At 53.2% G+C, this 23,952-nt stretch overlaps 1 protein-coding gene across 14 annotated transcripts; it reads left to right on the forward strand.

Annotated features, from left to right (window-relative positions):
• The first annotated feature begins 1,293 nt into the window (after positions 1–1,293).
• On the forward strand, positions 1,294–23,951 carry POMT1 (protein O-mannosyltransferase 1). Of its 14 annotated transcripts, none has more exons than XM_004048757.5 (20): positions 1,294–1,730; positions 2,846–2,997; positions 4,765–4,871; positions 5,058–5,108; positions 6,024–6,170; positions 7,567–7,678; positions 8,404–8,469; positions 8,564–8,657; positions 8,921–9,076; positions 9,998–10,128; positions 10,702–10,797; positions 11,900–11,992; positions 14,086–14,182; positions 18,586–18,678; positions 18,978–19,098; positions 19,532–19,629; positions 20,223–20,336; positions 21,489–21,615; positions 22,190–22,367; positions 23,071–23,951. In XM_004048757.5, exons 1-20 carry the CDS (start codon positions 1,380–1,382, stop codon positions 23,243–23,245), a joined length of 2,559 nt encoding a protein of 852 aa, XP_004048805.5. In that variant the 5' UTR covers positions 1,294–1,379; the 3' UTR covers positions 23,246–23,951. The 14 variants fall into 14 exon arrangements, with proteins under 14 accessions (XP_004048805.5, XP_055207355.2, XP_055207351.2 ...); XM_055351380.2 differs by having other exon boundaries at positions 1,375–1,730; positions 8,564–8,723; positions 22,345–22,367; positions 23,071–23,340; XM_055351376.2 differs by having other exon boundaries at positions 1,379–1,730; positions 8,564–8,723; positions 22,123–22,367.
• Position 23,952: the final 1 nt, after the last annotated feature.

The raw sequence follows: 23,952 nt of genomic DNA on the forward strand, positions 1-23,952 counted from the left end.
GTCTTGCAGGCAGCCAAGAACCATAATTAAGGTTATTAAACCTGCAGTGTGCCCTTTTGGTCTGTATAGATTAACATACAAATAGACCAGGAGATCAAGAAGGAGTGAGGCTGAGAAGAGTGACCCATCAGCCTGGTTGCGTTGCTGTCAGTTACCCTGCTCTGGGTGCCGACTGTTCAGGGAAAACATGGGAAGGGGTGCATTGGCCCAACCAAAAGTACCATGTCTGCTCCAAAGCAGGCCTTTGGGAAGGCTCTTGACCCTCAGCAGAGGGGGCTGGAGAGGCTGATGGATGAGGAGGAGCCCTGGGAAGGGAGGAAGAAGCCTCCAGTCTTCTGCCACGGAGTTTAGGGGAGATGCCCCCACTGGAGCCTCTGATGGTCTTGCAGCCCCCACTGATGTCCAGGTTTTTTTGGTTTTGTTTTTTGTTTTGAGACGGTCTCACTTTGTAGTCCAGGCTGGAGTGCAGTGGTGAGACCAAGGCTCACTGCAGCCTCGACCTCTCTGCCCCAAGTGATCTCCTGCCTCAGCCTCCCTTGTAGCTGGGACTGCAGGCAGACGCCAAGGGGCCCAGCTAATTTTTGTATTTTTTTGTAGAGACGGAGTCTCGCTGCGTTGCCCAGGCTCTCCTGGACTCAAGCGGGCTCACGGATCCTCCCACCTCGGCCACCCGAAGTGCTGGGGTTACAGGCGTGAGCCACCGCCCCCGGCCCTAGGTCCGTTTTAAATGCACTTACCCTCAGCCACTTCACCGCTAGATGTATGTGCAAGCAGGTTCGTGGCATCGATGTTTTTCGGCAAGGAAACTAGGAGCGCCCGCGGGCGTGGGGGCACGTGCCTGTGGTTTCAGCTGCTCTGGAGGCTGAGGAGGGAGGATCGCTTCGGGCAGAGAGGTCGAGGCTGCAGCAAGCCGTGGTCCTGCCACTGTACTCCAGCCTGGGCGACAGAGCGAGACCCCGTCTCTTAAAAAAAAAAATTAAGGTCGGACGCAGTGGCTCACGCCTGTAATCCCAGCACGTTGGGAGGCCGAGGTGGGCGGATCACTTCAGGTCGGAAGTTCGAGACCAGCCTGGCCAACATGGTGAAACCCTGTCTCTACTAAAAATACAAAAATTAACCGGGCGTGGTGGCGTGCGCCTTCAATCTCAGCTACTCGGGAGGCTGAGGCAGGAGAATCGCTTGAACCCGGGAAGCGGGGGTTGCGGTGAGCCGAGATCGCGCCATTGCACTCCAGCCTGGGCAACAAGAGCGAAACTCCGTCTCAAAAAAAAAAAAAAAAAAAAACTAGGAGCAAACTGGCGCGCCCGGCAGAACGCCGTTGTGCAGACGCAGAATTAAGATCTTCACGCCAGATGGAGTGAAAAAGCAAGGAGCAGAAGATGGGTGGGAGCCCACTGCGCTTTTTAAAAGCTGCACGTCTGCTTAGAGTACACAGAAATCCTGGCACACAAAACAGTAGCACCCGAGGGAGGGGAGGTCGCCGCGTTTCACACCTGCTTCTCCTCCGGGACCGGCGCCCTCGCCCGCTGCGCACGCGCGTCACCCTGGCCCAGTGCGCACGCGCGCTGCTGCCCGTCTGGCCCCGCAGGCTCGGTGAATCGAACGTTGAGCAGGGCGGTGGGTGGTGCGGAGTGCCGAGCGGCCTCACCCCCAACCGTCGGCCCAGTCGGACGGTTCTGAGGCGTTGCCGGGAGCCGGGCGCGGCTCTGTGTGGACTCGGAGAAACGCGGGTACATTTGGGGACACCGGGGACGAGAGCCCAGCCCGGACTTGGGGGAGTCCGTCAGTGCGGGACGCGGGTCCGTGGCTTGCGGACGGGCTGGGGCCGGGGGCGTCCCCGTCTTTCCGGAGCTGGGGGCGGGGTTCGGGCCCGGGCAGATGCGGCGTTCGGGCGGCCGAGCCCCGAAGTAAGAACTCCGTGGCGTGTGCAGCCCTAGGGAGGAAGGGCGTGCTGCGGGTGCAGTCTCAGGGTGAGGACGGAGCTGGGGCCGACGCAGCCTCGGGAGTTGGTGGACGGGACAGGGGCGGCCTGTGGGGAAGAAGGGCCGGCCAGGGAGATGCGGTCTGCAAGGGGAGAGGAGGCACTCCCAGGACGGATGGGACCTTTTGGGACGAAGGCGCTCAAGGCAGATGCAACTCAGGGAGGGAAGGGCGCGTCCAGGGTAGATGGGGCCTGAGGAGACCAGCGGGGCGCCAACGGCCAGATGCGGCTTTGGTGTGAGACAGGGTGTCCCAGGCCTGATGCAGCCTCAAGAGAAGCGGAGCTCAAGGGAAGATGAAGCCTGGAGGAGAACGTGGGGGCGCAGGGTGCAAATGCACCCTCCGGGCGAGAAAGGGAGCACCCGGGGATGATGTTCCGCTGGGATAGAAGGCAGGGAGGCACTGGGGGCAGATGCATCCTTGAGGAGAGATGAGGAGGCCCCGAGGCGCGGCCAGGTTGGGGTCCCTGGGCTGTAAGCAGCTGAGATGGCACCCAGGAGCTGCCCAGGGTCAGGTAGCTGTGGCCGCACTGTGGGCTCCTGGTCGTCGGGGAGGGAGGGGAGAAACCCTGGCGTTCCTTAGCAGTGTTCTCGCGCCCAAGACGTGCTCGGCAGGTTTTGTGGAATGAGTTGTTGAAAGGAGTGAATGTCCAGTCCTGAGATCCCCTGAATTCCCACCCGAGTTCACTGCTAGTGCCCCTCACCCCACATGTCTACCTGAACCAAGGCTCCAGGAACTTCGGCCTTTCTCAGCAGCCCGGCTGTGCTGTGGTTCTCCCGGTGTGTCCGGGAGCCGGGTGGCTGGGGATCCCTTCTGTAGCCTCTCGTGAGCCCTCATGGACCACGGCTCCTCCCTTCTTTTCTAGGGCGTCTGCCTGAGCCCGCTTTTCTACAAGATGTGGGGATTTTTGAAGCGCCCTGTAGTGGTGACGGCTGACATCAACTTGAGCCTTGTGGCCCTGACTGGGATGGGGTTACTGAGCCGGCTGTGGCGACTCACCTACCCGCGGGCTGTGGTGTAAGCTAAATGACTCCATTCCCAGGGTGAATCTAGAATTGTACTTTGTGACAGGAGGCACCCTTACTGAATAGCATAAATGGGAGAGTGAAATCCTGGCTTCTTGGTGATAGGTGTTTTTGGCAGTGAGAGGAGAGACCAGTCTGTCCCCAGGACAGCCCCAGCAGAGTACACCTTTTAGGTCTTGCCTTCTGAGTCTGTAACAGGTGAAATTTGGCCCATTAAAGGGGTGCAGTAGAGGAAAATCTCGTTGCCAGCCTTAAGTAATAGTTTTAAAGTCTGGACGGCAGAGGATTGATGGATTTGGAAGTAAGTCTTCACTGTTGAGAGCACTCTTTAGAACGTGTTTTTGTCATAATGGGAAGTGATTGCTGTTATTATTGAAGGGCTCTTTATTAACTGATTAATGTGTGTGTGTGTGTGTGTGTGTGTGTGTGTGTGTTTTGAGACGGAGTCTTGCTGTGTCGCCCAGGTTGGAGTGCAGTGGTGCCATCTCGGCTCACTGCAACCTCTGCCTCCTGGGTTCAAGCAATTCTCTGCCTCAGCCTCCCGAGTAGCTGAGATTGCAGGTGCCCGCCACCACACCCAGCTAATTTTTGTATTTTTAGTAGAGACGGGATTTCACCATCTTGGCCAGGCTGGTATTGAACTCCTGACCTCATGATCCACCCACCTCGGTCTCCCAAAGTGTTAGGATTACAGGCGTGAGCCACTCCGCCCTGCTGCATGTTCTTTTTTGTTTAACTTTTTATTATGGAAAACGTCAAACATATACAAAAGCAGGGAGACAAGTATAATGAATGACCCCCACACACACACCAGTATATTCATTACCCAGCTTCACCTTATCAGTTCACAGCCAGGCTCCTCCCTGCAGTGGTTTTTACTTTGAAGCAAATCCTAGTATTCATAGATAATTCAGCGGTATATCTGTAAAAGATGAGGATTTTTTTTTTTTTTTTTTGGAGACATAGTCTTACTCTGTCGCCCAGGCTGTAGTGCAATGGTGCGATCGTGATTCTCCTACTTCAGCCTCCCGAGTACCTGGGATTACAGGCACCTGCCACCACGCCTAGCTCATTTTTGTATTTTTAGTAGAGAAGGGGTTTCACCATGTTGGCCAAGCTGATCTCGAACCCCTGACCTTGTGATCCACCTACCTCGGCCTCCCAAAGTGCTGGGATTACAGGCGTGAGCCACCGTGCCTGGCTGAGGATTCTTAAAAACAAAAATCACATAACCACAGTTGCATTATCATGCCTGAGAAATTGACAGCAGTTTCTTGGTTATCTTCACCTCTCCCTGATTGAAAACATGTTATTGCAGTTGATTCCCACGTTTTCCTTTCATACTTGCAGCCGTTTCATTGGGTCATTGCTAGCCACAGACATGTGCTGCTGGTCGGGGTGGGGGTTGGGGGGCTGGGTAGGTGGGTAAGCAGGATTAGCCTTGCGTCCCAGGAGGTCTTTCAGCAGGTTGGCTCATAGTATCCACCTAAATCAAACACGAGGGAGAGACAGAATCTGTATGGGGCAGGCATGCTGAGTGCCAGCTGTGCTTGGTGAATTCCCCATGTCTCTGTGGGTGGGTGATGCTGTATGCATCTTAATATTTGGGGATGGGAAACAATTGGGGCAAAAGATCCAGCCTTTGCTGATCACCCACCCAAAGTCATTTGGAAACACATACACATTTATCCTCACAGTTTTTGTTTACAGTTAAGATTCTAATTGAATATAATATGGGTTGTTGTTTTTTTTTTTCTAGTTTTGACGAAGTATATTATGGGCAGTACATCTCTTTTTACATGAAACAAATCTTCTTCTTGGATGACAGTGGGCCGCCATTTGGCCACATGGTGCTGGCCTTGGGAGGTAGGAGTCATCAGTTAGGAGAGTAGCCCCTACCCTTCAGGACCTCAAATACATTTAAAACTTATCAGTGCATTTCTTACAGGCAGAAACCAGGTCTTATTATTGATGCATCTTGTTTATTGCTTGCCACAGTACTCTAGAAATATTTGCTGAATGGGATAGTTACTGATTCATCTTCTGTTTCAGGTTATTTAGGAGGATTCGATGGCAATTTTTTGTGGAACAGAATTGGAGCAGGTAAAAGATAATTTTCATTTCCCTTATTAACGTGCACAGGTTAGAATGGAGAGATTGTGACTTTTGTAAGGATTAACAACTGTGGCTTTTTTTTTCCTTTCATACCTAGTCCCACAGAAACTGTGCCTTATTAATCTGAGTCCAGAAAATAATAAATTGGTTGGATACAAATGAAAGACTTTTGAAAAGTCTGGTTAAAATCTTAGTGTTTAGTTACAGTCATTATTTTAGCCCTTGTTGTTGGTACACGTATTACATAGCATCTGATTGTAATTATCTCTTGTACATGTAAATTTTGTCCATTGCCACAATGTTTTTGAAAATAGGGAGGGTAGGCCAAGGCGCGGTGGCTCACGCCTGTAATCCCAGCACTTTGGGAGGCTGAGGCGGGCGGATCACGAGGTCAGGAGATCGAGACCATTCTGGCTAACACGGTGAAACCCCTTCTCTACTAAAAATACAAAAATTAGCTGGGTGTGGTGGCGGGCGCCTGTAGTCCCAGCAACTCAGGAGGCTGAGGCAGGAGAATGGCGTGAACCCGGGAGGCGGAGCTTGCAGTGAGACGAGATGGCGCCACTGCACTCCAGCCTGGGAGACAGAGCTAGACTCCATCTCAGAAAAAAAAAAGAAAAAGAAAAAAGAAAATAGGGAGGGTAAATGTATAAGTAAGGCGGTAAATTTTAGAATCCTTAGTCCTGTCTATGCTTCGTGAGATCGGGTTCCATGACTATGCAAAGCTAATTTCAAAGCCTTCACCCATAGTTCATGCACTCTGCTGCTGATGGGGTCCCCAGTTTTGTAAACGTGCATTTTAGAGTCTGTGAACATGATGGAGCTATGTGAAAGCATAGCTGCAGTACACAGAGATGGTGTGTGCACAGTGTAGTCAGCCCTGCAGTGTGGTTGCTTTTCCAGAATACAGTAGCAACGTGCCTGTGTGGTCCCTGCGCCTGCTGCCAGCACTCGCGGGGGCCTTGTCGGTCCCCATGGCCTACCAGATAGTGTTGGAGCTCCACTTTTCTCATTGTGCCGCCATGGGAGCTGCTCTGTTGATGCTTATCGGTAAGACCTGCGCCCCTGCCTGCTCTTGCTGTCATGCAGGGAAGAACTGACCCTTTGGCCCGGAAGATCACATGGGCTTGGTGGGCGAGCTGCACCAGAAAGTGCATCTGGTTCATCCAAATTTGACGCTGCAAGTCACCCGCTCCCAGGCTGACCCCGTGGTTATGGGATTGCTGAATTGTGGGATCAGACTCTTATCAGCAGTCGGGGTATGGCAGTAGAAAACTGCCCAGATGATGCTGCAAAGTCCATGCACACGTGGGCACCTCCATCTCCAACCAATCTTGTGACCAAATGATAACTTCCCCTTGTTCCAACACCTCCCAGGCCTTGGCCAATTGAGATGGACTCGTGAGTCAGTGGATCCTCTTCAGAGAGGGTCTTCCAGCTCACGTTTATGAACAGATGAAATTAAAGCAGATGAAAAGTTAGATTAGGCTGGGCGCAGTGGCTCACACCTATAATCCCAGCACTTTGGGAGGGTGAGGCGGGCAGATCACGAGGTCAGGAGTTTGAGACCAGCCTGGCCAACATGGTGAAACCCTGTCTAAAAATAACGAAAAATACAAAAAATTAGCTGGGCGTGGCAGCAGGTGCCTGTAATCCCAGCTACTTGGGAGGCTGAGGCAGGAGAATTGCTTGAACCTCGGAGGTGGAGGTTGCAGTGAGCCAAGACTGCGCCACTGCACTCCAGCCTGGGCAACAGAGCGAGACTCCATCTCAAAAAAAATAAATAAGCCGGGCACGGTGGCTCACACCTGTAATCCCAGCACTTTGGGAGGCTGAGGCGGGTGGATCACAAGGTCAAGAGATCGAGACCATCCTGGCCAACATGGTGAAACCCCATCTCTACTAAAAATACAAAAATTAGCTGGGCGTGGTGGCACCCACCTTTTGTCCCAGCTACTCAGGAGGCTGAGGCAGGAGAATCACTTGAACCCGGGAGGCGGAGGTCGCAGTGAGCCGAGATTGTACCACTGCACTCCAGCCTGGTGACAGAACAAGACTCTGTCTCAAAAAAATAAATAAATAAAATTAGCCAGGTGTGGTGGCATGCGCCTATAGTCCCAGCTACTCAGGAGCCTGAGGCAGGAGGATCCCTTGAGCCCTGGTGGTCAAAGCTGCAGTGAGCCATGATGGTGCCACTGCACTCCAGCCTGGGTGACAGAGCAAGACCCTGACTCAAAACAAAGAAAGAGACAGTAGAAAATCAAAAGAGATGTGTATTGGGTGATGACTGTATGAGGCCTTGTGTCTATAGAATGTTTTAACATTCACAACAGCCCCACACAGTTGTATCACTTCTGAAGTAATGCCTTTTTTCATGAATGTTTTTCATCCTCATACGTTTTCTCTTGCTACCTTAAAATTGACACGTGTTTCCTCTTTGAAACAGAGAATGCTCTCATCACTCAGTCAAGGCTAATGCTTTTGGAATCAGTGTTAATATTTTTCAATCTGTTGGCCGTGTTGTCCTACCTGAAGTTCTTCAACTGCCAAAAGCACAGGTATGGAAAATGGAGTGTCTTCCTCGTTAACGAGAACAGAGATTCTGGGTGGTTTGTTGATCTGAGATGGTCCAGTACCTTTTTTTGTTTTGTTTTGTTATGCGAGACGGTACCTTTTCATTTTGAGGAGTTACTTGCTAAATATCTTTTTTTTTGAGACGGAGTCCCTGTCACCCAGGCTGGAGTGTAATGGCGCAATCTCGGCTCACTGCAACCTCCGCTTCCCAGGTTCAAGCAATTCTCCAGCCTCAATCTCCCGAGTAGCTGAGATCACAGGCACACACCACCGTGTCTGGCTAATTTTAGTATTTTTAGTGGAGATGGGGTTTCACCATATTGGCCAGGCTGGTCTCAAACTCCTGACCTCAGGTGATCTACCCGTCTTGGCCTCCCAAAGTGTGGGGATTACAGGTGTGAGCCTCTGCGCCTAGTGCTAGATATCTTTTGGTCCTCTAGTATTTTGGGGGTTGGCCCTTGGCTTGTGACTTCATAAATACATCTTCATTTTTCTATAATTTAAACTAACAGGACAACATTTTCTGGGCAAAAAGAAAAATTCTGCTGGGATGGATACTTTGGGAGATGGGAATTCTTTCTTACTGCACCTGTGGCTCAGCACGGCCAGCCGACCCAGAAAGATTTCTCTGAAGAATGTGGAGCTTCTCTAGCCTTTTGGAAATGTGTCTGAACTATTTCTGTCTCCATCTGCTTTGTTTTTATTCCAGCCCTTTTTCTCTGAGCTGGTGGTTCTGGCTAACACTGACAGGGGTCGCTTGTTCCTGCGCAGTGGGGTGAGTTTGAGCCTCTGGTCTTGGGCAGTGTCCTCCTCCATCTCCTTATGTTTTCCTGTCTCACGTTAACTCCATTTCTGTCATGTCTTTGCAGCATCAAGTACATGGGTGTGTTCACATACGTGCTCGTGCTGGGTGTTGCAGCTGTCCATGCCTGGCACCTGATTGGAGACCAGACTTTGTCCAATGTAGGTGCTGATGTCCAGTGCTGCATGAGGCCGGCCTGTATGGGGCAGATGCGGATGTCACAGGGGGTACTTGGTGAAAAGACTCCAATCCTCAATGTTTTAGAAGCAGGCAGGCCTGGGCAGCCTCGGCTGTTGGCCTCTGCAGGTGCCTCTGTATGGGAGGCCAGAGTTTCTGTCACTAACTTTTTCTAAGCTCACAATGTCTAGAGGTGGGTGCGCTTTTCCACGCAGTGGAACATGACTTTTCTTTGAATCTCTGGCAGGTCTGTGTGTTCTGTCACTTGCTCGCCCGAGCAGTGGCTTTGCTGGTCATCCCGGTCGTCCTGTACTTACTGTTCTTCTACGTCCACTTGATTCTAGTCTTCCGCTCTGGGCCCCACGACCAAATCATGTCCAGTGCCTTCCAGGCCAGCTTAGAGGTAAGTAAGCAGTGGGCATCGTGGCCACTGGAGAAGGAAGATGATAGTGGACCCAGAGTTTTCTTACAAACACATCAAGTGAACATTAGCACTTGAATCAAAAAATGAAGAATCCACATCCATATTTCTTTTTTTGGTGGGGGGGATGGAGTCTTACTCTGTCACCCAAACTCCGCCTCCTGGCTTCAAGCGATTCTCCTACCTCAGCCTCCCAGGTAGCTGGTATTACAAGCACCTGCAACCACACCTGGCTAATTTTTTTGTTTTGTTAGTAGAGACGGGGTTTCACCATGTTGGTCAGTCTGGTCTGGAACTCCTGACCTCAAGTGATCCGCCCGCCTCGGCCTCTCAAAGTGCTGGGATTATAGGCGTGAGCCACCGCGCCTGGCAGCTGGGAGCATTTGAAAGTCAAGTCCTACAAACCCGGGGCAGTTTCACCCGCCTTAAGGACCACACTCAACTGTGACCTTCATTCCTGTGAACCTCGCAGCAGTGGTAGAAGGTATCAGTAGAGGCGGTCAGGACTGTGGTTCCTGAAGTCAGCCAAGCCTGCCGACGGCCAGTGCTGTAGTGCTGTGTGTTTCAGCAAGTTGTTTGGCTCACCCTAGTCTTGGTTTTCTCATCTCTTAGACAGACATCATCATTGCTGTTACCTCATTGGATGCTTGTAAGGACTGAATAGGGTGCGCGTGGAAGGCTGAACTGAGTGCCTGGCCCAGAGGCAGCATTTGATCAGACTTAGTGCTCATTATGGTTCTATAATGTAACGTGACGTGATTAAATGGGAGATCATCACCACTGTTACAAGAATGGCCACCAGCCTAAACATCACCCCAGAGGGAGGAGTGGCCATCGGGAAGGCTGGCTTAGGGGAATTTTTCTTTCTGTCTCTCACTCATCAACCTTCTGCTTCTGTCTCAGGGAGGACTAGCTCGGATCACCCAGGGTCAGCCACTGGAGGTGGCCTTCGGGTCCCAGGTCACTCTGAGGAACGTCTTTGGGAAACCTGTGCCCTGCTGGCTTCATTCCCACCAGGACACCTACCCCATGATGTAAGGTGATGGTTTTACTTTGAAGATAATTAAATGCTTTATTTGCTTATAGATTTGCTTATCTCAGCAACTTTCCCTTTCTTTGAGGAAGTTTGTTTGCAGGACAGAAAGAAGTTGAGCAGCCCGGGTGCTTATTGCCAGTGAGCTTCGTGGTTCCCGGGTGTTGCTGGAGGGACTTGGCGTGTGGCAGGGCCCAGGGTCGGCCCCAGCTCTGTGGCTGTGGCTGACCTCAGCACTGCCTGCCTAAATCATCTGATTTCGGCTCCTTATCTGTGGTATCTTCATTTTCCCTGAAACCCCTTGCTAGGTTGTATTTGTTGAAATCTGCTTCCCTTTGCAGAAACTTTAGGAGAAAGGCGTGTGGGCCCGATCGATGACCCACTTCCAGATACGTTTCTTTCCCTTTCTTTTCTTTTTCTCATAAATAGACACAGGGTCTCACTATGTTGCCCAGGCTGGTCTCAAACTCCTGGGCTCAAGCAGTTATCCTACCTCAGCCTCCCAAAGTGCTCTGATTACAGGCCTGAGCCACCGCGCCTGGCCCAGATACATCTCTTTGTTGACTTCACACAGATATGAGAACGGCCGAGGCAGCTCCCACCAGCAACAGGTGACCTGTTACCCCTTCAAAGACGTCAATAACTGGTGGATTGTAAAGGATCCCAGGAGGTGAGTGCAGGTCCTGTGACTCCAGAGCAGAGCTCACCTCCTGGCCTGGCCAGGCGAGACCCTGGGATGCAGTCCTGGGCCCCCTTCTTTCCCTCCCTCACCGACTCTAGTCACCGTCATGGCCTTGAACGCCAGCTCAGTGCTGAGTCCAAGGTCAGAGGAGTAGATCATGAGACCCTCAGTGAGCAGCCTGCTCAGTAGCTGCTCTGAGGAGTTTCCAGGCGAGCCTCAATGCCCCGACCTGTATCCCTCTCCCTTCCTCATAAAAGCAAGAACCCCCCTCCTGCAAAAGTAGCATCATCTTGCACACACCCCAGCTAGAGGCGCCCCTTGCTCTCATTCCCATATCCAGTCCTGTGGATTCTGCCCCCAAACAAGGTCTCTAGCTGTCCCGGTCACTGTCTCCTGATGGTGTCCTCCCATTGCTGCCTGCCCAGCTCCAGCACCTGCAGCCCGAGTGGGCGTTTTCTTTTTTTTCTTCTTATTTTTTCGGGGGACAGAGTCCCACCCTGTTGCCCAGGCTGGAGTGCAGTGGTATGATCTCGGCTCACTGCAACCTCCGCCTCCCGGGTTCAAGCGATTCTCCTGCCTCAGCCTCCCGAGCAGATAAGATTACAGGCACCCACCACCACATCTTGGTAATTTTTGTATTTTTAGTAGAGACAGGGTTTCACCATGTTGGCCAGGCTGGTCTTGAACTCCTGACATCAAGTGGTCCACCCAGCTCAGCCTCCCAAAGTGCTGGGATTGCAGGCGTGAGCCACCACGCCCGGCCCCCTCATACACTTTCATTGGTGGAATGCCCTTCAGAAGGATTCCTTGGCAGTCATGGTACATTTGTCACTGTAGTGTTTGTAGACAAATTCAGAGCAATGCAGGTGTGATGACCGCGGGTAGAATCACATTCGGAAAATGACCTTTGGTTTCAGAAAAGAGCCCAGTTAATGTCTGTGCTTTGGTTTCCTGTGTTCACCTCATGTGAGGCACACATGGGTTGGGAGGCAGTCTCAGCCATGAGAATTCAGAGCTGTGCCCCTCCAGTGCAGCTGTTAGTTCAAGGGGACCAGGCTCTGTGTGGTCCCGACAGCACTGTGTCTTCCAGGCACCAGCTGGTGGTGAGCAGCCCTCCGAGACCTGTGAGGCATGGGGACATGGTGCAGCTGGTCCACGGCATGACCACCCGCTCCCTGAACACGTGAGTGTGCCCGCTGTCTGCTCTGCTGCACCTGTGGGTTTCCTCTGTGGTTCTCTGTTCAGACCAAAACGTGAGCCCTGCCTTGGGCTGCTGCCCCCTGTCTACCCTTCATCTGCATGTGTAGCAGCTCTTAGACCTACATTTGATGCCGGGAGGGGACCCAGGCCTGGCCGCGGAAGGGAGCGGGGTTAAGAGGAAGCAGGGGCTCTGTGAGGACTGGACAGAAGCACCTAGCACAGCCCATCCTAGGAGAGCTCGGGGCCCCGTGGATGAGTGTACAAGGACAGGCTGGGAATGTTGACCTGCTTTCTATGCAGAGAATGGAGTTTGGGCACACCTCCTTAAAGTGGTAAAGCTTAAAGTATGAGTGAGTCCAAGAAGCCTGGAAGCTCGGGCACGAGTGGAGTCGTGAAGGCTTCTTCCTTCTCAGTCCTTTGTCCTTGTCCGACTTGCCTTCCTGCGGTGCTGGGCACAGTTGCTCACACCCTCCTCCTTCCTCCCTGACTGCTCTCTCCACCGCCTCCTTTTCCTCTGTTGCTCTCAGTCTCTGAGGGCCCTCCGGCCTTGCTGCCTCTGCACAGGCCCAGTCCCGGGGCTACCTCTCCTGGACTTCCACCCGGCTGCCCGGGGCTCACCTCCAGCTCTCCACGACTCCCAGCTCCACAGGAGCGGTCTCTGGCCCTGGCTTTTCTGGTTCTCCCTGGAAAGGGCCCAGTAGCTGAGGCATCACCTGACTCCTTCCCCTCCCCTCCCATTGCATGTTGATTCCACTGGGAGGTCCTGTTTCTCAACCTTCAGAACCAGCCCTGGGTAGGGGTCCTTCTTTCTGCCTCTACTCCCACCTCCTGGGGCCTGACCTCTCTACCTCGCAGCAGCCCGTCCGGCCTGCGGACCATGCACAACCCACTTGCGTTGTTCCTCTGTGCTCAGTGACTCCCGTCACCCGCCAAGGCCCCTGGTGACCCTGACACGCTTCACCCCCACCACCCTGGTTCCCCCCAGCCCTGAAACAGCCACCTGCGGGCCCCTTGGGGGCTTCACACTTGCTCCCTCTGCGAGAATGTTCTTGGACTTGGCTCCCCCATGGCCCCTCTATGTAGGGGTCTGCTGGGATGTCACCGCATCAAAAAGTGCCTCCTGGATGCTGTCCCCCATTTGTTTTATTAGTGGCACTCCTACAGGTGCACGCTCTGCCCACCGGCATGATGGCTGTTTCCCAGAGGGCTGTGAGGGCCTTGTCTTGTTCACAGCTGGGTGGCTGCTCCTAGACAGTGCCAGGTGCATGCTGCAGTACCACATGGTTACTGAGTGTGTGGATTAAGAGGAAGTGGGTGTTCCTGACCGGGCGTGCTGGCTTACGCCTGTAATCGCAGCACTTTGGGAGGCCAAGGTGGGCAGATCATTTGAGGTCAGGAGTTGGAGACAAGCTGGGCCAACATGGTGAAACCCCGTCTCTACTAAAAATAGAAAAATTAGCCAGGCATGGTGGCACGTGCCTGTAATCCCAGCTAGACAGGAGGCTGAGGCAGGAGAATCGCTTGAACCCAGGAGGCAGAGATTGCAGTGAGCTGAGATCGCACCATTTGCACTCCAGCCTGGGTGACAGAGTGAGACGCCGTCTCAAAAAAAAAAAGAAGTGGGTGTTCGTTAACATTGAGGTTGATAGCCTTTTCTCCCAGCTTATCTGCTGCGTCCCCAGGCCAGCTGGGCGCAGGGGCGGGCAGCTCAGCCCTGCAAGTTGTAGCATTGGTACTGCCAGCTGGCATCGCAGCAGTACCGGATCAGGGGCCTGGGCGCACGGTTCCTTCCTCTGAAACTTGGTTCGCTTGTCTAACAGGTGGAAGGTTCCACAGCAGAGTGTCCTTTTCTTCTGGAAATGTTCCCACAGGGCCTCCTGCCTGTTTAGTGTCCACTCCCCTCGCCGAGCCTCAAGACCTCCGTCCTCAGTAGGAGCAACTCATGGGACTGGGCCACCCTTTATGGCTGAGCCGGCTTTGTTTCTGAAAAGCAACCTTTTCCTGCCTGAAAGATTTAGTTATTGCCTTCCAGAGGAGTTCAAGGAATTTTCTGAAATCTCGGTCTTGGTTTTCCAGGCATGATGTTGCAGCTCCCCTGAGCCCCCATTCACAGGAGGTCTCCTGCTACATTGACTATAACATCTCCATGCCCGCCCAGAACCTCTGGAGACTGGTGAGTAAGGCTGCGGCTATAGCAGCCACAACCGTTGGTAATGAACACTCCCTCACACGGAGCACTTCCTCACCCGGAGCACTCCCTAACACAGAGCACTTCCTAACAGAACACTTCCTCACATGGAGCACTTCCTCTAACACGGAGCACTTCCTCTAACACAGGACACTTCCTCACATGGAGCACTTCCTCTAACACGGAGCACTTCCTCTAACACAGGACACTTCCTCACACGGAGCGCTTCCTCACAGGGAGCACTTCCTCTAACACAGGACACTTCCTCACACGGAGCACTTCCTCTAACATGGAACACTTCCTCTAACACGGAGCACTTCCTCTAACACAGGACACTTCCTCACACGGAGCGCTTCCTCTAACACAGGACACTTCCTCACACGGAGCACTTCCTGTAACACAGGACACTTCCTCACACGGAGCACTTCCTCTAACACAGGACACTTCCTCACACGGAGCGCTTCCTCTAACACAGGACACTTCCTCACACGGAGCGCTTCCTCTAACATGGAGCACTTCCTCACACGGAGCACTTCCTCACACGGAGCACTTCCTCTAACACAGAACACTTCCTCACACGGAACACTTCCTCTAACACAGAACACTTCCTCACACGGAACACTTCCTGTAACACAGAACACTTCCTCTAACACAGAACACTTCCTCACACGGAACACTTCCTCACATGGAACACCTCCTCACACGGAGCACTTCCTCTAACACAGGACACTTCCTCACACAGAACACTTCCTCACACGGAACACCTCCTCACACGGAGCACTTCCTCTAACACAGAACACTTCCTCACACGGAACACTTCCTCACACGGAACACCTCCTCACACGGAACACTTCCTCACATGGAGCACTTCCTCTAACAGAACACTTCCTCACACGGAGCGCTTCCTCTAACATGGAGCACTTCCTCTAACACAGGACACTTCCTCACACGGAGCACTTCCTCACACGGAGCACTTCCTCTAACACAGAACACTTCCTCACACGGAACACTTCCTCACACGGAACACTTCCTGTAAACAGAACACTTCCTCTAACACAGAACACTTCCTCACACGGAACACCTCCTCACACGGAACACTTCCTCACATGGAGCACTTCCTCTAACAGAACACTTCCTGACACGGAGCACTTCCTCTAACAGAACACTTCCTCACACGGAGCACTTCCTCACACGGAACACTTCCTGTAACACAGAACACTTCCTCTAACACAGAACACTTCCTCACACGGAACACTTCCTCTAACACAGAACACTTCCTCACACGGAACGCTTCCTCTAACACAGAACACTTCCTCACACGGAACACTTCCTCACACGGAACACTTCCTCACACGGAGCACTTCCTCTAACAGAACACTTCCTCACATGGAGCACTTCCTCACACGGAACACTTCCTGTAACACAGAACACTTCCTCTAACACAGAACACTTCCTCACACGGAACACTTCCTCTAACACAGAACACTTCCTCACACGGAGCGCTTCCTCTAACACGGACACTTCCTCACACGGAGCACTTCCTCACACGGAACACTTCCTGTAACACAGAACACTTCCTCTAACACAGAACACTTCCTCACACGGAACACTTCCTCACACGGAACACTTCCTCTAACACAGAACACCTCCTCACACGGAACACTCCCTGTAACACAGAACACTTCCTGTAACACAGAACACCTCCTCACACGGAACACCTCCTCACACGGAACACCTCCTCACATGGAGCACTTCCTCACATGGAGCACTTCCTCTAACAGAACACTTCCTCACATGGAACACTTCCTGTAACACAGAACACTTCCTCTAACAGAACACTTCCTCACACGGAACACTTCCTGTAACACAGAACACTTCCTCTAACAGAACACTTCCTCACACGGAGCACTTCCTCACACGGAACACTTCCTGTAACACAGAACACTTCCTCTAACAGAACACTTCCTCACACGGAACACTTCCTCTAACACAGAACACTTCCTCACACGGAACACTTCCTGTAACACAGAACACTTCCTCTAACACAGAACACTTCCTCACACGGAACACTTCCTGTAACACAGAACACTTCCTCTAACACAGAACACTTCCTCACACGGAACACCTCCTCACACGGAACACTTCCTCACACGGAGCACTTCCTCTAACAGAACACTTCCTCACACGGAACACTTCCTGTAACACAGAACACTTCCTCTAACACAGAACACTTCCTCACACGGAACACTTCCTCACACGGAACACCTCCTCACAACGAACACTTCCTCACATGGAGCACTTCCTCACACGGAACACTTCCTCACACGGAGCACTTCCTCACAGGGAGCACTCCATCACACGGAGCACTTGCTCACACGGAGCACTTCCTGACATGGAATGTTTGAAACTGCCATTGAGAATAATCATTTTTCCTTTTTTTCAGTTCACCCAGTTGAGGTTGGATATTTAGAATAATTCTGATTCAGATGTAAAGTTACATAAGTTTTATTCGTACATAAAGTCACAGATGTTTTCACAGGGAACCGATGTGTCTTCCTTGGTGGAACTGGGGAACCTGGTGGTTTCCTGCATCAGAGGCCTGTGTTCACTGAGATTCTAAATGCTTTGAGTTTGCTCCATGTTGGGTGCCAGGTGCGCTTGAGGCTCTGCTAGGTGAAAGTTCTCCCAACCTGTTTAGCCTCAGGAGCAGGTCCTGAACACAGGACACGAGCTCCAGCCACCCCTCTGCCACCATGATCCAGGAGAAATTCCATTTCTCAGGATTTCCCTGGGGACAGGCTTAGCCGTGAGTGCGGGGGATGTTCCTGAGGCGCTGGGTCTGTGGTCACCTTTCCTTCCAGTGACCAGGGCCACCTGCTCCCCTTACGGAATCGGGTCTCCTGGGAAAGGTTCCATAAAAAGTCTTCTGTTACTGGACCATGTTGCCATCTGAATCTAAGGACATGGACACTAAATGCAGCCCAGCCCCATGACCACAGTGAAGGCACTGGGCTTATTTCCATAGTGAGGTCACACCCCCCCTTCTAGCTTCCCACTGGCTTCAGTGCTTTCTGCCTACGCAGGCTCAGCCCTGTTTCACTTGATAGAGTGAGCACCACGTCCCCATGGCCAGCCCTCACAGCAAAGTCAGGTATCTGCTGATGTTCTTTTCTTTTCTTTTCTTTTCTTGCGACTGGGTCTCACTCTGTCACCCAGGCTGAAGTGCAGTGGCGTGATCTTGGCTTACCACAGTGTTGGCCTCCCAAGCTTAGGTGATCCTCCTACCTCTGCCTCTTGGTATTACAGGTTAGCCACCATGCCTGGCCCCTGTTAATTTTGAATATTTAATTTAAAAAATATTTTTTCTATTCCAGGACAGTCCGATTTTTAAAATTTTTTGTAGAGATGGGGTCTTGCTATGTTGTCCAGGCTGGTCTTGAACTCCGGGACTCAAGCCATCCTCTTACCTCAGCCTCCCAGAGTCGCTGGGATGACAAGTGTGAGCCACTGCTCCAGATTGGCTGTTCCATTTTTGTGCAGAGTGCGCCCCTCTGCCCCACTCGCCGTCTCTGTGCTCTGCATATCTGTGTGCGTTCTGCATTTCCATCCTCGCCCCCCCACAGTCCTTCCCTGACGTGAGTGCTGTGCCCCTTCTCACGGGCACCCTTCTCTGTCCTTTCCGATGGCCCCTTTGGCACCAGGAGCCCACATTTCAGGTGTCTGAAGTTCATAGAACAAGGAAGGAGGAGCATGCCTGAGGTGTGCGCGCCCGGCCTGCGGCATGGACTGCGGCCAGGCCTCCTCATGCCTGCTCCTGCCTAGCTTCTTGGGTTCTCTGGTTGTGACAGTATGGGAAAATGACAGTCATGTGATGTCATGGGGTCATTGTGAGGCTCCAGTATGTCAGGCTGTGACAAGGCAAAGTGCCTTTCAGATGTTAGTTGTCTTTTTTATTACTCGATGCGAGGAAATCTCTAAGCTGTGTCTGGCAGGGACAGTGTCTGGCCTTCATCTGAGCTGTCTGCGAGTCCTGCCAGATAGGGACTGAGACTTGCTCACTTTTTGGCCAGGACTCTGAGCCCTCTCTATGAATAGGCTTTGCAGAGAGGCACGAAGAACATCAGGCTTTGTCTTTTCTGTGAGGAGGCCTCTTGTACAGCCTTGGCAAGGAGGAGGGTGCGCTTCCCCAGCGACCCTCGGAGCAGCCCGGGGTGCTGTGGGCATTGGGAAGGAAGGCCAGTACCAGCCCCTTATAGCTCCCCTCACTTGGGGACTTGTCCGTTTGTCTCAGGCTCAAGTCAGTATCATTGTTTGGTGACAGGTCTTTATTTTTACATTGAAGGAAATTTGAAAAGGAATGAAATAATCCTTGAGATGTCTTTTTGCAGGAAATTGTGAACAGAGGATCTGACACAGACGTCTGGAAGACCATCCTCTCAGAGGTCCGCTTTGTGCACGTGAACACTTCCGCTGTCTTAAAGGTAAGGACACTGTCCATGGCTTGGCCTGTCCTGAGCTGTGGGCTCCAGTCTGTTTCCCAGGCCCCTCAGGCTTCACCGCCTCTCTGCAGGCAGAACGCTTCATTTGAGTCATCATGGCTTCCTCTTACACTGAGGGAGGGCGGCTTTTGTAACTTCTCAGGATGGAATCCCAATGTGAAGCTCCCACAAGGGGCACCTGCTGACAGCGTGACCCGGGCAGGGGTTCCCCTTCCAACCCGAGTGGACACGGGAGCCACGGCCTTCCCATCACGCCCTTTTCTCTCCTGCGGTGTCACCAGCTGAGTGGGGCTCACCTCCCTGACTGGGGGTATCGGCAGCTGGAGATCGTCGGGGAGAAGCTGTCCCGGGGCTACCACGGGAGCACGGTGTGGAACGTGGAGGAGCACCGATACGGCGCGAGTGAGTCCACGGCGTGGCTTCCGCTGCTCCGGGAATGTACTTCCAGCTGCTCAATATTTGATAACACCCCAGAGTTCTCATTTTGGTGGGAAGGGAACTGAGCACATTCTCCATGCTCGGTGGCAGGTCATCTCCCTCCCTGCACCCTGCACTCAGCTGCTGCAGTAATAACTCAAGACGCTTCTTCCGAGGTGTCTCGCTGGAAGGCAACCAGTTTATCCCCGTGCAAGTGGAGCTTTCTCAGGGTCGAAATCGCCTCATTTGACCGGGCAGTCTTGGGTGTGGTGGGGAAAGCTAAGTGGAATGATGCGGTTCGATAAGGGGTCTTTGTTGGAAAGGCAGGAAGCCAGCTTTTTGCTGCACTGACAGCTTCTGCTCTGAGCTCTTGACCTTGTGCTACTTCTATCTGTTATGCCCTTGTCTGTTCTGCCAGGCCAGGAGCAGAGGGAGCGGGAACGGGAGCTGCACTCACCTGCGCAGGTGGACGTCAGCAGGAACCTCAGCTTCATGGCGAGATTCTCGGAGCTGCAGGTGAGGAGCGGCCAGGGGAAGCTGGCCTAGCTCGCTGAGCATTGACTCCTCATCAGGGAGGCCTGGGGGCTGCACAGGTCTCAAACCAGAGTCAGGCTTTGACGCTGGAGCCACAGGCTCACGACAGAATGAGTGTCTCCTCTCTCCAGTGTAAGGGACTGTGTGTGACACCCCTGGCCCACACCTTGTGGCCCTGTGGTCAGGAATAATAGGGACCCAGGAGGTTCTGCAACATCGCCAGGGTGTCTTTAGGCTCCTAGGCAGCGAAATGGGCCACACTCAACAGAGCCCAAGAGAAGTCACAATCAGAAACTCAGGGTCACAAATCTGAATGTGACCTTAGAGAGCATTCAGCCCAATCACTTCGTCTACAGAGGAGGTAACTGGAGCACATAGGGTGGGGCGACCCTCCCAAGGCCACAGTCAGGGCTGGAATCCAGGTTCTCATCATGCTGCCTCCGATGCACGATCCGAATGAACTTGAGCTGGGCCAGTCCACGTGCAAGGGGCAGCAGTGTACTCCTTTGACCCAATCCACGCACAGCGGGAGGCATCCCCCATCCTCAATCTCAGAGGTCTCTGCTTTGTTCCAGTGGAGGATGCTGGCGCTGAGAAGTGATGACTCGGAACACAAGTACAGCTCCAGCCCGCTGGAGTGGGTCACCCTGGACACCAATATTGCCTACTGGCTGCACCCCAGGACCAGCGTAAGCGAGCGATGCTGACAGCTGACAGTCGTAGATTCATCCTGTTTCTTGAGAATTCCTTGCATTAAGAGCAGCTGCTGCACCCTAGAAAGTGCTGGGTTTCTCCAAAGCTTTTCCTGACAAAGGCCTGTGACTTGGTTTTCTCTAAACGCTTTGGCAACCTGGAGCCAGGAGTAGGGGTGTGGCATGTGTGCCTGTTGAAGGAAACCCGGCTTGATTGCTTTTGTGGAGACACATTGTTCCCCTTTTCCTGGCGAAAGTGGTTTTAAGATATTCCCATTCAATTTTCTGTGTGGCACCTGGTGGTAGAGCTTACCGGTGCTTTGTTGATGTGCGTGCCGTCTCTCTCCACCCGGCAGAGTGAAAGCATTGGTAGGCCAGGCACAGTCAGCGCCCCATAAATATTCACGGAATGGGCAGACGCTGGAAATGCCCACCTGTTTCCTCCTCCCTCAGAGGCGGGTAGGTCGGCTCAGCATGTGCACTGAAGGCAGAGGCTCAGGCCCAGAGGCCGCCCCACCCCGAGCTCTGAGCGCACTTTGCATTCTCCTCCGTGGACAGCGCTGCTGTTACAAAGTGGAGTCATCTGCTCCCAATTTTCAGTTTCCAATTACAAAATTGAGAGCATCAGTGCTCTGTGTGTGTGTGTATGTGAGAGAGAGAGAGAGAGACGGAGTCTTGCTCTGTCACCCAGGCTGGAGTACAGTGGCGTGATCTTGGCTCACTGCAACCTCCGCCTCCCAGGTTCAAGCAATTCTCCTGCCTCAGCCTCCAAGTAGCTGGTATTACAGGTGCCCACCGCAATGCCCAGCTAATTTTTGTACTTTTTAATAGAGACGGGGTTTCGCCACGTTGGGCAGGCTGGTCTCAAACTCCTGACTTCAAGTGATCTGCCCACCTCAGCTTCCCAAAGTGCTGGGATTACAGGCATGTGCCACCACGCCCGGCTGGCATCAGTGCTTTTAATGAAAGGTCTGAGTAGGAGCAGACCTGTCCACAGTAGTAGTAAGGCCTAGTGGATGCTAGGCTGTGCCTGGCGTTTTTTCACTCTGCTGAAGTAGTGCGTGCATCTGAATTCCTTTCCTGTGTTCTCTTCTCTTCCCTCCCTGAGCAGAGGGCAGGTGGCTAACAGCATCTCCCATGTTCCCTTAGGCTCAAATCCACCTACTTGGAAACATAGTGATCTGGGTTTCGGGCAGCCTCGCTCTGGCCATCTACGCCCTGCTGTCCTTGTGGTACCTGCTCCGACGGCGAAGAAATGTCCATGACCTCCCTCAGGGTTAGTACCTCTCCCACATGGCTTTCTTTCTTTTTAATATAGACATGGGGTCTTGCTGTGTTGTCCAGGGTGTTCTTGAACTCCTGGGCTTAAACGATCCTCCTGCCTCGGCCTCCCACAGTGCTGGGATTACAGGTGTGCGCTGAGCGTTCACCGCCTCAGGTGACAAACCGACTTCATAGGAACCTACCCCTTAAGGCGGCCTCTTTGTTTCTGTATTGTGGAATCTTAAATTATGTTTGTCTCCCAAGAGACAAAATGTTAAGTTCCCATGTTGCGTGAGAGGTGTCTCCAGTCGAGTGCAGCGTATTGGGCAGGAATTGCCCCCTTGGTCCCATGTTGCCCGTATGCGCTGGAAATGGCTGGATAACACAGGCAGCCAGGCCGGGCGTGGTGGCTCACACTTGTAATCTCAGCACTTTGGGAGGCCAAAGTGAGGGAGTCACCTGAGGCCAGGAGTTCAAAACCAGCCTGAGCAACATAGTAAGACCCCTCTCTCTAAAAAAGCAAAAGAGAGAGAAGATCCAGCCTGTGGGAGCAGCAGAGTCGGTGTAGCTCGAGCCCTTTCCTATAGATGCCTGGCTGCGCTGGGTGCTGGCTGGGGCGCTGTGTGCCGGTGGCTGGGCAGTGAACTACGTCCCGTTCTTCCTGATGGAGAAGACACTCTTCCTCTACCACTACCTGCCCGCACTCACCTTCCAAATCCTTCTGCTCCCTGTGGTCCTGCAGCACATCAGCGACCACCTGTGCAGGTACGGGGGCTGCGGAGACAGTGGCTGGACCGGGCAGCAGCCCTCTGCTGGGAAGCCCATGCGCAGCAAACACATGGGGTGCAGCGAACCTCACCCATTTCACGTTACACGGACATCTTCCGGGCCCCTCCGGGGAATGGGTGAGGTTCAGAAGAGATGCCCAGATGAGGCACTGCAGGAACCCAGAGGGAGAAGTCGCGGCTGACAGAGATGAAAGCGGAGTGGGGGGAGACGGGGAGGGGATGAAGAGATGTGGGTGGCCTGGAGGATTCGGGAGCAGGGAGCAAGGCCCAGGAGCCTGGGGTGTCAGAAATGGCAGCTGGTTATGGTCGGGTTGTGTGGTGTGGTGGAGAGAACCCAAGAAAGCTTCTAAACCAGAGTGTTGGGAGGTTGGAGCAGAGGGCGAGGGCCTCCCGGTTTCAGGAAGCCACACAAGGGAGGACCGTGGGTTTGGGACCAGTCCTCTGGCATCTGTGTGGAGGTGGCCCAGCCACTGTGGAGGCCTGAGGAGTCGTCAGGGGGCCCCTCTCAGTGCATCCAGGTGGGAGATGGTCACGGGTGGCAGGAGACAAGACACAGAAACCTGAAGGCAGAACCCCAGGCCTCGGGGGGTGACCGTGTGGACAGCAGATGCCAAGAGGGTGCTGGGCAGGGAAGCCGCAGTGGTCAGCCACCCTCCCCCACGCTGCTCTGACCTCTGCAGGTCCCAGCTCCAGAGGAGCGTCTTCAGCGCCCTGGTGGTGGCCTGGTACTCCTCCGCATGCCACGTATCCAACACACTGCGCCCACTCACCTACGGCGACAAGTCACTCTCGCCACATGAACTCAAGGCCCTTCGCTGGAAAGACAGCTGGGACATCTTGATCCGAAAACACTAGAACAAGAGTGTGGCAAAGAACACCCGTGCTGGGGTCGGGACGAGGTTGAAGGGTCTTGGTCAATGTACGTAATGAGCAGGGTGGACCCACGCTGGGAGGACATGGGCCAGGCTGAGCAGGGCCTCTACTGGAACGCATGGGGGTCTCATTCTTGAAAAGCTCTCTGATGAGCACCTCCTTCTGTGCAAAGTTAATTTTTTCTCGACAATGAAGATATTCCCTCCGTGTCTTCACCACTGAACTAAGACACAGGGAGTATTTCAGAGGCCAGCGTAGGAGTCATCGACAAAGAAAAGCCGAGAACCCAGGGCCAGCAGTGGAGCCTCAGCAGACCAGGGCCTGGTCCTTGCTAACCGCTGCAGGGTGGAGTTTGATCTGGCAGATCCGATCCTCCTTCGTGAACACCCAGCAACCTGAGCAAGTCCCGGCCCTGCCCTCAGCGAGCCCGGCAGGCGTCCTGGGACAGCTCAGTCTTGTTGGAGGGCCACCTGAACCACAAGCCAGGGCTGGGGCTTGCATGTCATTGTCTATGACAGCGTCAAGACTGGCCCTTGGCACCGTGCTGTGTGGAAACCCTCCCCTCTGAGACTCCACTGAGACGTGGCTGAGTGAAATCTTCCTCGTCAGTGGTCAAGGTGTGTCATCCATACAGCTCCATGCCTTTACTTTGTCTTTTTTAATGTAATTAAAAAAGGAACCAACTGGCG

Source organism: Gorilla gorilla, chromosome 13, assembly GCF_029281585.2.
Source record: "Gorilla gorilla gorilla isolate KB3781 chromosome 13, NHGRI_mGorGor1-v2.1_pri, whole genome shotgun sequence".
Lineage (NCBI taxonomy): Eukaryota > Metazoa > Chordata > Mammalia > Primates > Hominidae > Gorilla > Gorilla gorilla.